This window comes from Rhizophagus irregularis, chromosome 15, assembly GCF_026210795.1.
Source record: "Rhizophagus irregularis chromosome 15, complete sequence".
NCBI classification, from domain to species: Eukaryota; Fungi; Glomeromycota; class Glomeromycetes; order Glomerales; family Glomeraceae; genus Rhizophagus; species Rhizophagus irregularis.
In genome coordinates, this window is record NC_089443.1 from 3,300,945 (window position 1) to 3,314,466 (window position 13,522).

General features: G+C 28.4%; 1 protein-coding gene across 1 annotated transcript; it reads right to left on the reverse strand.

The window, feature by feature from the left end:
* Window positions 1-8,309: 8,309 nt before the first annotated feature.
* On the reverse strand, window positions 8,310-8,962 carry OCT59_007446 (uncharacterized protein; the record flags this gene model as incomplete). The annotated part of the gene is made up of 2 exons (XM_066148747.1): window positions 8,310-8,585; window positions 8,648-8,962. 2 exons carry the CDS (start codon window positions 8,960-8,962, stop codon window positions 8,310-8,312), a joined length of 591 nt encoding a protein of 196 aa, XP_065998706.1.
* Between the last annotated feature and the right edge of the window lie 4,560 nt (window positions 8,963-13,522).

Here is a 13,522-nt window from a genome sequence, read left to right on the forward strand (position 1 = left end):
GTTTAATTCGCTTTTGTTTTCTTCGCGTTTGAACATCACGTGGTCTTTCTCCTTCCGGCCTCCGAGGCGCGATCTACAACCTGCTTTACCACTCCGATCTATTCTACCACATTCCATTTTTCAAACAAGTTGGAAACTTTGGAAAAACTTGAATATATTTGTGCTTGCTCAATTGGTTTCTCCTTGTGGACGTTATCTTACGAATTGGCCCGACCTTCGTTATCTCGGCATCGTTGGTCGTAAAGGACGGATTCCTAATTGGTTTACTTTTATTAATAATAATTTTCTTTCTTCTTCCTCTTCTACTTTACTTTTATCTTCATATTTTATTAATTCTTCTTTTACTTTAGCTTCTCCTTGTTTATTAGATCATACTGTTAAAGATTATTCTTTTTATCCTCAATGGGCTATTAATCTTGACTCTGCTACTCAAACTTTATCTGTTGGTCGTGTGTGTATCACTTATAAGAAACAAAACTCGGCTATTATGTCTCATTGGCTTCCTGTTTCTACTGTGGCTGATGAACGATCTTATAACCCTTGTCCTGGTTGTGCGGTTAACATTCCTGCCTTATCCAAGAAATCTGCCATTAAACAGCGCTGTAACAGCGAAAAGTGTTTTTTCAATGTTACCCTATCAGAAACTGTGGGCTACCCTACCAGAAATGCCAAAGTTTTCGCGGCTTATCTTCCCATTACTCTATCTACTTCATGGAGTTATGCGACTTCCTTGGCTCTTGTTCATTTTTCAAACGCTTCTCCCGCTCTTTCTCCTCTCTTTAAGGATAGAATCGATAGAATTGAAGATACTATTTTACCACTTTCGGTGCAATCTTTGTACACAGATGGTTCGTTCCATCCTGCCAATGATTCTTCGCCTTCTTCCATGACTTCTGCTTGGATTGCTCTTGATGATGATGGACTTGTTCTGGAATCTTCTTCCATGCATCTCCCTTCTTACTTTCCTTCCGCTTTGCGCTCTGAAATTTCTGCTGTCCTATTAGGATTGAATGCTCTTTTCCGTGATTCATCAATCTCTATTTATACTGATTGTAGTCAGTTAATTTCACTATGGACACGGTTTGTTGATGCTCCTTTCTCACCGAAGTTGCTCCGAGAACCTAATCATCTTCTTTGGCTTTCTATTCGACAACTTATCATGGATCGTAATCTTAATGTCGAATTGATTAAAGTCCCTGCTCATGGCGATGATATCTACAATATACAAGCGGATTCTTTGGCAAAAGATGCTCGTTCGTCTTTAAAACCCACTACTCTACTTTCAACATTTTGTTATGCTCCATGCGTGTTGACTTTTAACTCCTTGCCAATTGACGTGAATATTCGACATTTTCTCCGCTCTATTGCTGATGCTCGTGCTCTTTTATCTTTCTGTTCACTTGCGCGTTTTACTGCTCTTGGTGCTCCTTCACTTTTTGATTGGGCTGGTATTTATTTTTGCCTTTCACAAATTAAAGGTTTTGCTTCGCATAAGAATGGTCGTCCTGAATTTTGGATCTTCCGTATCAAACTTCTTTTGGATATGTTACCTACCTTAACTACTCTTCAACAACGCAAGCCTTATTTATATTCTCCCGATTGGCTTTGTCCGCAGTGTAATTCTGCTCCTGAAGATTTGAATCATCTTTGGACTTGCCCTTATATTCTTCCAGAGCTTAATCCATGTTTAACACATCGTTCTGAAGTCATTAAATTTAGAGATTCTTGTTTATCTTCTTTCCTATCTTTGAAATCTTTGGATATTTCTTTTCAAACCGAATTTTCTGCTTTGGATTGCTGGAACTATGATGCTCCTTCTTCATCCTGTCTTTGGCTTACTCGAGGATTGTTGCCTGCGCATTTAACGGCATTTTTGAATCAATTCTTTCCTCTCTCTGTTATATACAAGACTATTTCTCCCCTTCTTAATGACTTCCAAGTCGAATTATATGGTGAAATTTGGCTGTGTCGGAATGTTCTTTTCCATGCTTGGGAGGAGTCGCAGGGTATCTCGGCTGCTTCCAAATTACGTGGCCCATCTACAAATTCTTTCCCTAATACTACTTCTCCACAACAACACAACTCTTCTTTGGCGTCAGTTTCTCAGGATTCCTGGATTTCTTGGATATCCTCTTCTATAATTCGGGGTGGATCTTGGATCTCGCACTTGGATTTTCTGCGCCGCTTAACAGTTCAACCTCTTAGGATCTCTTTCTGGTAACGGACTGGATTTTTGGATGTTGGATAGTTGACTCACACTGGCCTTCGGGTAAAGTTGGGGTATGCGATTCTGTAATAGTTCAGTTTTTCTTTGCTTTAATTTTATTTTAGTTTAGATTTCTTTACTTGTATGAGTCGTGAAGCTACTCTTTTTATTTTTTATTAGTTTATTTTCTTATTTTTGTAATATTGTTCGATTATTTTTCGAAGTTCAAAATATAAATAAAAGATAAAGTCATAAGACTGTTTGCACAATAAAAGGATAAAACTACCACCATTCGATTCGTCTCAGTAAGACGATTCTAACAAGCTATGGTACATCTTTGTACGATTATTAGATGCCAAGTTATTTAATATATTCTTTATATAACTGTGATTATAAACGGTTCTTTTTAATATAAGATTTTTGAGGATAGGTGTGATAGTGACTATAGATAGATTGTGACTATATAGGATAGATTTTAATAATAAAGTGTTTTGAACATTCAACTGGTGTGACTATATAGTAGAATGTGACTATAACGGGAGTGACTATAAAGGGAGTTGACTGTATATCCAAATACAAACTTTGTCAATATGATTTAGATTATCCTATAATTCTGCAGTTATATTGATCTACATTCTTAGCATCAATTGTATAGTTCGATATGTGGCTAATCACCAAAATTAGACACAAATTAACCTTGAAAAAATAACATCAGAAATTTTATATAATAAATTAATTTTCTTTACCATAATATTCTGCTTCATTACAAAGCATTTTAATATACTTATTTATTTTTATTATGAAACTTCAAATCCTAATGAACAAAATAGAGATGATAAAATTTAACTTTATGCATTTTTTTACAAGTTCACAAAAATAATTCTTTTTTTAGGGTTCTATGTAAAGTCAAATTGCCAGTTCTAAACATTAAAAATCATAATAATAAAAGTTGTTCCTCATAGCAAAATTTATATATTCTATTAAGCTTTATTATAACCATAATTAAATTTCAATGAGATCGTCAAAGTTGAATGCAAAAATTTTTTGTCATCTAAAAAATACAACTTTTGACCAATAGTTAATCTTCAATTTTATAATATGAAATTAACAAATAATAATTTTTGTCATATAAATTAAGATTTAAGCTCTTTGCAAAAAAAAAATTTTATTAAAATAACTTCGTTTTTCATAAAATTAGATGAAAACTGAATTTTTGATAAAATTGCAGGCAAATTTGCCTGCAGTGTCTTACTGTTTAAGGGATAAATTAAATCAAATCTGAATATAAATTAATATTTAACTTAATTTAAGTTAATTTGGATCAAGTAATTTATCCTTTTCAAAAAGATAGTTATTGTAAGTTAAAAATTTAATTACTATATATATTTATTACTGAATTAGATAAGAAATATTCAGAATTCTACAACTTTTTACATTCTTAAAAGTCTACTAAATTACTATTTCAATAAAAAATAAAAATAAAATAAGTAAAATAAAAAATAAAAATAACTAACCTTTTACAACTTCTAATATTTCTAGAAGTCCTTTAAAATCACTATTTTAAAAGAAGAAAAAAATAAGAATAAAGTAAATAATAAAAGTTCATCAAAATCATTATTTTAAAAGAAACTATTTTTAAAAAAATAAAAATAAAGTAAAAAAATAAAAAAAAAAGAAATATATTAAATTTCTATACTTTTTGTTAAGGTTGTCTGCCTAAACCTCTCCAAAATTCTACGTTTAGTTTTTCCAAAATTTTACAATAGTTTTATTATAGTTTCGGCAAGGTTTTAGCAGTTTCAGCATTTATAATAGGTTTCATCAGGTTTCACTTTTCTCTAGAATTTTGCCAACTTTTTAATAAGACTTTTATATACTGTAGTTTTAGCAAAGTTTCACCATTTCAGCATTTTGCAAAACCCCCTAGTTTTTCCAGCAACCTTACTTTTTGTATTCTTAAAAATCTAAATCTAATCCATTTTTAATAAAAATATTAATATTAATTATTTTAATTAATTATAACTCTATTGCTATATATATTTTAATAAGTTGCAATCTATTCAATGTACAAAAAGTTTTTAGAAAAATTCTGGAAATCTTCTAAAAAATACTGAAATCTGCAGTAAAATGTCCAAAATTATTTAAGATTTAAAAAATTTTACCAGATTTTTCAAAAATCTTTTGAAAAATCTGGCAAATTTTGAATAGATTTTATATATAGAATCTATTACAATTTATACTTTTTGTATTAAACATTATGATTAATATCTTTAATTCTTAAAAAAATTTAAAAAAAATAAGATTAAATAATTAAATTTGATTATTTTATTTTAATTAATTTAAGATATTTTTTTTTATTTAACTGATTTTAAGTTAATTTTTTTTCAAAAAAAAAATTTTATAATATATATTTGATTACTATTTAACTATATAAATTACCTTTTAATTAACTCAATTAATTTATTTAATATATTAAATAAAAAATTATTGGGTCCCGTAATCACCAGACATTGAAGATAGGGCCTTTATGGCTAACATGACCCATTACTAAATGAAGTCTACCTACAGAGTCAAACGATCACTCGACAGTGCACATGTGGGGTACTACCGGTATGACGAGTGGTTTGTAGTTTAATTATATTAGAGTAGTTATTAGGAAATTTTACTTTGTATATATTTTTTTTATTTTTTTACTTTAATAAAACTGCAAATGCGCTGTGGAAAAAAAATAAAAATAAAAATAAAAAATAAAAAATTATAAAATTATTATAAATCACTAGAAGTAATTTTATTAGTATTTTAAAATTGCTTGCCTAAATAGCTAAATCTCTCCAAATTTTATGATTAGTTTTTCTAAAATTTTAATATAATTTTATTATAGTTTCAGTAAAGTTTTAGTAGTTTTAGTATTTATAATAAGTTTTATCAGAATCCTACCTACTATTAAAATAGGTCACCCTATGGTTTAAAGTAAAGTTTACATATAAAACTTTTTAAAGATTTTATTACAGTATAAAAGAAAATTTTATGTTATATTGTTATAATTTTTTTTCTTTTTAGTTAATTAACCAATAGAATTTAAGCAAATTCCAAGATAAGATTTTATATGAAAGTAAAATTTCTATCAGTAATATAACTTAGTAAGTAATAAATGGGATCTTATTTTATTAAATTTCATTTTTTCTAGAATTTTGCTAACTTTTAATAAGACTTTTATATAGTTTTAGCAAAGTTTTGCTATTTCAGTATTTGCTAATTTGTTAAAATCCTTTAATATTTCTAGCAATTTTACTAGTATCATATAATTTTTTAATAATATACAATTTGTCATACTTTCCTTAATTTCATCTTTACTATGTATTTTAAAAAAAAATTTTAATATAAGAAATCCTATTTATTATTTTTATAATTTTAGGCAAATTTTATAATTTTACTAAAATTTTCTTTTTAAATATTTGAGTAATATTATAATCCAAAAAAGGCAATTTTTTTTTTTATCAAAAATGGAAAAATACATTATATAAAATTTTAAAAAAGGAAATTTTTATATTATATTTATATGGTATACAGACCCTTACATTAATTTACCGGATTTCATGAAATTTACTTACTAGTAATATATAGTAAAATTGATGATTTTTATGCTGTATAAAAGTTTATGAATTTTTAATAAAATTCAGCCAGAATTTTTTTTTTAAAAAGCCAATCAATTATAATTATTAAATATTAAAACAAAAAAGAAAAATTTTTAAAATATAAAAAAATTTTCTCATTGCAAAGTATAAGCAATAATTTTTCTATATGTTTTTTTCATTTTTACATATAAAATTATTTCGTCTATTACTTTACAAATAAATATTTCTTTGCATTTTAAAATAGAATATTTCTGATTACTATATTTTTAAAAACTATAATCAATTGGCTTTCAAATAAAAAAAATTTGGCCAAATTTTATTGCGAACTCATAAATTTTTATGCAACTCAAAAATCATCAATTTTACTACATCAGGAATTTAAACACGGCATAATGTTCCGTAAGTTTACGGATTTTTGTAAAATTACGTACATTTACGGCATAATGTTCCGTAGATTTATGGATTTCTGTAAATCTACGTAATTTTACGATCGAAATATTCTGAAATAATACGGGATCGTAAATGTTCCGAAGTATTATGATCGAAATATTCCGAAATAATACGTGATCGTAAATTTGATCGTTACGGATTCGGAAAATATTCCGTAATAATACGTGATCGCAAATGTTTCGAAACATTACGATCGAAATATTCCATAATAATACGTGATCATAAATGTTTTGAAATATTACGATCGAAATATTCCATAATAATACGTGATCGTAAATGTTCTGAAGCATTACGATCGAAATATTCCATAATAATACGTGATCGTAAATGTTCCGAAGCATTACGGTCAAAATATTCCATAATAATACGTGATCGCAAATGTTTCGAAACATTACGATCGAAATATTCCGTAATAATACGTGATCGTAAATGTTTCGAAACATTACGATCGAAATATTCTGTAATAATACGTGATCGTAAATGTTCTGAAGCATTATGATTGAAATATTCCATAATAATACGTGATCGTAAATATTCCGAAGCATTACGGTCAAAATATTCCGTAATAATACGTGATCGCAAATGTTTCAAAACATTACGATCGAAATATTCCGTAATAATACGTGATCGTAAATGTTTCGAAACATTACGATTGAAATATTCCATAATAATATGTGATCATAAATGTTCCGAAGCATTACGATCAAAATATTCTGTAATAATACGTGATCGTAAATGTTCCGAAGCATTACAATTGAAATATTCCGTAATAATACGTGATCGAAAATGTTCTGAAGCATTACGATCGAAATATTCCGTAATAATATGATATCGCAATTGTTCCGAAGCATTACGATCAAAATATTCCGTAATAATACGTGATCAAAATGTTCCGAAGCATTACGATCAAAATATTCCATAATAATATGTGATCGCAAATGTTTCGAAACATTACGATCGAAATATTCCATAATAATACATGATCGTAAATGTTTCGAAATATTACGATCAAAATATTTCGTAATAATACGTGATCATAAATGTTCCAAAGCATTACGATCGAAATATTCCGTAATAATACGTGATCGTAAATGTTCTGAAGCATTACGATCGAAATATTCCGTAATAATACGTGATTGAAAATGTTCCGAAGCATTACAATCGAAATATTCCATAATAATATGATATCGCAATTGTTCCGAAGCATTACAATTGAAATATTCTGTAATAATACGTGATCGAAAATGTTCCGAAGCATTACGATTAAAATATTCCGTAGAATTACGATATCGCAATTGTTCGAAGCATTACGATCGAAATATTCCGTAATAATACGTGATCGTAAATGTTTCGAAGCATTACGGTCAAAATATTCCGTAATAATATGTGATCGTAAATATTAGCCCTGTTCATTTCCGGTCGGGTACATTTTTCGGTCGGATTTTGTTGTACAAAAATTATCCAATAAAATTTTATATTTTCGATCGCAAATTGAACTGCTTTAGATTGAAATTTAGTTCAAACTCCTTGTATTTCCTGTAACTGATTTTGTTAGGATTAAAAAGGAAATTATAACTTATGTCTTTTTCTTAAATATCACGTAAACAGAAATTATCTAATTTTGGTTGGTTGTTTTTGGTATTCAAAACGGGCTAAAAGTTCAGAAAATGGTTGCGTTGTACACCGAAAAATGCAATCGACCGGAAATGAACAGGGCTATTTTGAAGCGTTACGGTCGAAATATTCTGTAATAAATTCAATAACTTATATTACGCTACGTAACTTATCTCATCTGGTAATTCAAGTTTCTAAAATAATCATTCTTATTTATTACAATTGTAATATTTCACATTTACACAAAATAAAGTGGCCAACTACATAATGATCAAATATATTTTACCCGAACATGTATTTATTTATTGACTTGAAAATTATCTCCTTTATTAAAATAAATGGGATATTAAAATATATGGGGGGATATTAAAATATAAAAAATATATGCGTAGTCAATTATTATTTTATTTTTTATATTGTTTTTTTAATCGCCTCATTCTTTCTTTTGTCTCTTCATCCGTACTACTTATATAAATTCTTCCGCCTTCCTCCTCGTCTTCTTCTCTTATCTCGTTTTCTTCCTCTTCTTGTAATACTTCTTCTGCTTCGTCAGCTACTTCTTCTGCTTCATCAACTTCTGCTGCTTCATCAACTCCTTTGTTTGTCTCTTCAGCTTCTTGGGAAGCTTCTATTTCGTCATTATCGGAATATGAATAATTATCCTTACTTGTAATTTTTTTCTAAGAAGTAAAACAAAATTAGTTTTTAAATATTACTATTTATTCAAATTTCTAATGCTTACCAAATTCTTCGTTAAAACGGGTTTTATGACAGATTCTGTAACCTGAATATGTAAATTTTTCGGATTTAAAATAATTTCACAAATACTTATTGCATATGCAATTTGCATATTAGATAATTGATTTTTGCCTTTAAGTATTTGGAGGATTCTCGACATATATGTCTCCAGATCCGGATTCTTGATTTTTTTGAATAAATTACCGTAACAATTTTTCACGGCTGGGCTCCCTTTCCATTTTCTTATTTCGCTTTCTATTAATGCCGTGTTTACGGCAGTGATTGTGGGAAGGTTAAATTCTTTAAAAACGACATACATTATGTCTTTCACTTTAGAAGCTAAAGAACCCCGGGCACTACGATGTTTAACTAGAAGTTAAAGAAAAGATTTTAAATTTAAATTTCAATAAATTAATGTAAAATCGTAATTTCTCAAAACTTACGGGAGAAGCAATGTTTTTTTCATAAAATATAATCCATTTATCATATCTTTTAAACCGTTTAATAAAATCATCGTAGTTTTCATTCATATAATTATTAGTGAACTCTCAAAGTTCATCGGGGGTAGGATATATTGAAGCTTCAAGTAACTTTTTAGCAACTTCTTTGATTATTTTCTATAATCAAGAATATAATGATTTAATGAGGAATTACTACTAAATGTTCAACCATGATTTACGTAAATATTTGTATTTTTGGGTCTTACCTTTATATATTCTTCATCCCCTTGATTACTATCATTATTTTTATCGACTGATTCTTCTACTTAAATAATTATATCCAGTTTGGATAAAATTTTTGTATTCTGGCGCAATATTTTCGTTAAAACTTCTTTATAACAGTAGAATATAAATAATATAAATAATAATATATTAGTAATAATTATTTTTATTTTTCAAAAATATATAATTTAACCGACCATTAATTAATTCATCAGAAGATTCGTCGGTTTTACTCCGTTTCGTACATGCTCGACTGTTTCAGTGTTTTTTTTTTTATTATTATTATTTTTGTCCATGATTGAAAAAATGAAAAAAAGAGAAATTTAACGGATAGAAGAGAAGAAAGGAGTTTAACGGATGAATTGAGAGAGAAAAGAAAGGGGTTGGTTAATGGATAAAGGAGAGTTTGAAGGATGCCTGTGAAACAATAGCATGAGTTTTTTTTCTGTTAGTGGACTTGCATTGCGTTGCAAAATTTTTTTTTTTTTTTGAAAGGATTTGTTAAGGGGTGTGAAAAAGAAATAGAAAAGACATGAACTTGCATATATTTCTAAAAAAAAAAAAATCTGGGAACGTTTGCAGATCAGTAGAAGAAAAAAGGTATAAAAAAAAAAAAATCTGGGAACATTTGCAAATCCAGTAGAAGAAAAAAGGCATGAAATGAAAATGAGCAAGACGCTCGAGAGACTAAATCTGCAGACAAAAAAGATGAGGACCAAGCCTAAACGGATAGATTGAAAGGGGTTGGTTAATGGATAAAGGAGAGTTTGAAGGATGCCTGTGAAATAATAGCATGAGTTTTTTTCTGTTAGTGGACTCGCATTGCGTTGCAAATTTTTTTTTTGAAAAGGATTTTGTTAAGGGGTGTGAAAAAGAAAATAGAAAAGACATGAACTTGCATATATTTCTAAAAAAAAAAAAAAAAATCTGGGAACATTTGCAAATCCAGTAGAAGAAAAAAGGCATGAAATGAAAAATGAGCAAGACGCTCGAGAGACTAAATCTGCAGACAAAAAAGATGAGGACCAAGCCTACAGAAGATGAACAGAAACAATGCATATTTATATATTTTATTGTTTGTAAATCTTTCTATATACTGTTGTTTGTTAAAAAAAATTATTTGATCATTATGCGTAATGATCGACTACACAACAAGTTTAATTTCATGCAAAGCCTATATATTTCTAGATCGCAATAAATATAAGGTTTTCGTTACATTTACAACAAAGTTAATAGATAAATGACAATCTTTCATGCAAAGCCCTACAATATTTCTAGATCCGAATATTTCGCAATAAATATTCAAATTTTATAAGATTTTCGTTTACATTAAAGTTAATAGATAAATGACAATCTTTCATGCAAAGCCTACAATATTTCTAGATCCGAAATATTTCGCAATAAATATTCAAATTTTATAAGGTTTTCGTTTACATTTACAACAAAGTAATAGATAAATGATAATCTTTCATGCAAAGCCCTACTATATTTCTAGATCTGAAATATCTCGCAATAAATATTCAGATTTTATAAAATAATAAGCTGTGCATGATTATAACGAAATTTTTCTAAGCTTATTAATTGATAAATATATAGAAAAATGCTTGTGGTCTTTTGATGCACAACTATTGACCGAAAAAATGTATAACCAACCAGATCACAGTTACAATTGAGCACAATTTTTGATTGATCGGGTTGGTTATATATCCATAATAGCTTATGTTTATTATATTTATTATAAAATTAAAATCGATCAGAAGAAAACCAATTTTTGTAGATCTGATTAACCGGCTTATGTTTCCATTAACATGATCTGATCTATAGAGTTTCAAAAATAGGATTTTAGAGATTTTGGCTTATATTAGGCGAGGCTTGTTTCAAATTTGAAATATAGCTTCGCCCGAAACTCACTTTATGATTATCGAAATACGCCACTTTTCGTAGAAAAATTTAAAAAGAGGTAAACTTTTCACAATGATCTACGCCTGAGCTGGATCATGTTGTGGCTAATTATTTTTCGGCTAACTACACCATTATGCAAACATTTATAAATTGACATAAATGAGCAAATAATTTTTTAATTAATTTGTAAAGTTTAAATTCAAGTAAATAAAATACTCTTAAAAATGTCATATAAATGCCCTTTTTGTCTAAGGTACTTCAGCACAAGGTCTGCATACACTCAACATAAGAATTTTTGTACTCCGCCTAATAACGATAGTAGCGATAGTGAAGAATTAGAAGAATTTGAACATAAAACTAATAATCATGATATCGAGGTAAAGAAAATAGGAAATTATAAAATTTTTTGAATTTCTTTTTTAACATAATTAATTTTATAGATGGTCCGTGAAGATTCATGTGAAGATCTTTCTGATAATAAAAGTACAGACTCGGAAATAAATAATCAGAGTTTTCAAAGTATGATGTCAATTTCAGAGGTTGGTGAAATTGATCAAAATATAGAAGAAATAGACCACGATGAAAATGAAAATGTCTTTGAAAATATCTTGGAAGATTCTGATTCAGAATTGAATGAAGAAGAATTCAAACCAGAAATTAATGTTAATTACCCAAGTGAAGCATATGGTGATTTAATGGCATTAGTTACGAAACATAAACTTAACAATGCGACAGAAAATGCTATAATTAAATTCTTTAATAAACATGCAAATTTAGATAAATCACTTCTTCCAAGATCTATTGAACAAGGCCGCAAATATATGGATAATATGAAACTACCAAATTTAAATTATACTAAAACTAGTATAATGAATTATAATAATAATGAGTATTTTCTTTATCATCAGTCTTTAATAAACTGTATAAAAAATATTTTGTCAATTTCGGACATATCACAAAATTTTGCGTTAACTTTTGAGAAAGTTGAGGTAATTATTTTATACTTTCGTATGAAATATACAACTTAATATTATAGGATATTTACTAATCTTCATATAAACTTAAAGCATAATGCGAAAGGAGTTTAGCGAACAAAATACTGGGAGATGCAAATAAAATGCGGAAAAATCCCCGCCACCTGGTGCCAGCAGGCTTTTATCTTTAATATTATATTCTGACGCTACAAATGTTCGACACACTATAAAAAAGTCAACTCCATCCCATTTACTTGTCTATTGGTAATATTAAAAATTGGAGGCGTAATAAGAAAGATGCAAAGCAATTATTAGCGTATCTGCCGATCTTAAAATCTAATAATATTACTGAAAGGAAGTCTGAAACATTTAAGATTGCTGTTCGCGAATGCTTCCATAAATCTTTGGAATTGTTACTAGACCCTTTATTAAAATTAAATAAAAATGGCATTGATCTATTTTTAAATAACGAAATGATTTGGTTTTATCCTAGAGTTTCAGGCTATAATATCTGACTGGCCGGAAGCTGCAACGTACTGTCTTACATACAAATCACCAATGTCGAAACATCCTTGTCATTTTTGTCTAGTCACAAGAGACAATCTTGCTGATCTTAATTTACAAATTGATGATATAACACCACGAACTCATGTTAATATGCAGCAGTATTTTAATCAAAACTCGGGAAATTCTGTTTGCATTGAAAATATATCTAATTTTTTTTGGAATCTGCCGTAAGTTTACATAATATTTGTTAGGCATCCAGCCATTTCGCCAAATCACGTAAGCATTACAAGCATTACACTAACATGAGTTTATTTTTATTAATTTATATTAAGTAATATAAATATCTATCAAGCCACAGTGCCTGATAGAATGCATCATCTCGATTTAGGCCTCTTTCATTATCAAATCGATTATACGAAAAAACTTTTAGGGGCGCAATGTGGCAAAACTTTAGTTGATGAAGTAAATCATCGATTAGCCGCAATACCAAGATTTTCCGGTTTGAAGATCTTTACAAATGGCATACAATCAATATCCAGATTAACAGCTAATGAGTATCGCAATCTAATGAAAGTAATGGTTTTTGTAGTGGACAATTTGTTTGTAAATAATGAGGATGATGAAAATTTTGTAAAGAATGAAGATCTGGCAAAACTTTACAAAGCTTGGAATGAAATGTATGCAATTAGTCGATATGAAAATTTCAAAGAAAGTGATTTGGCCAAATTTAGGGTATGTACTACATAATTATTATAAAACAACGCTGTCCACTAA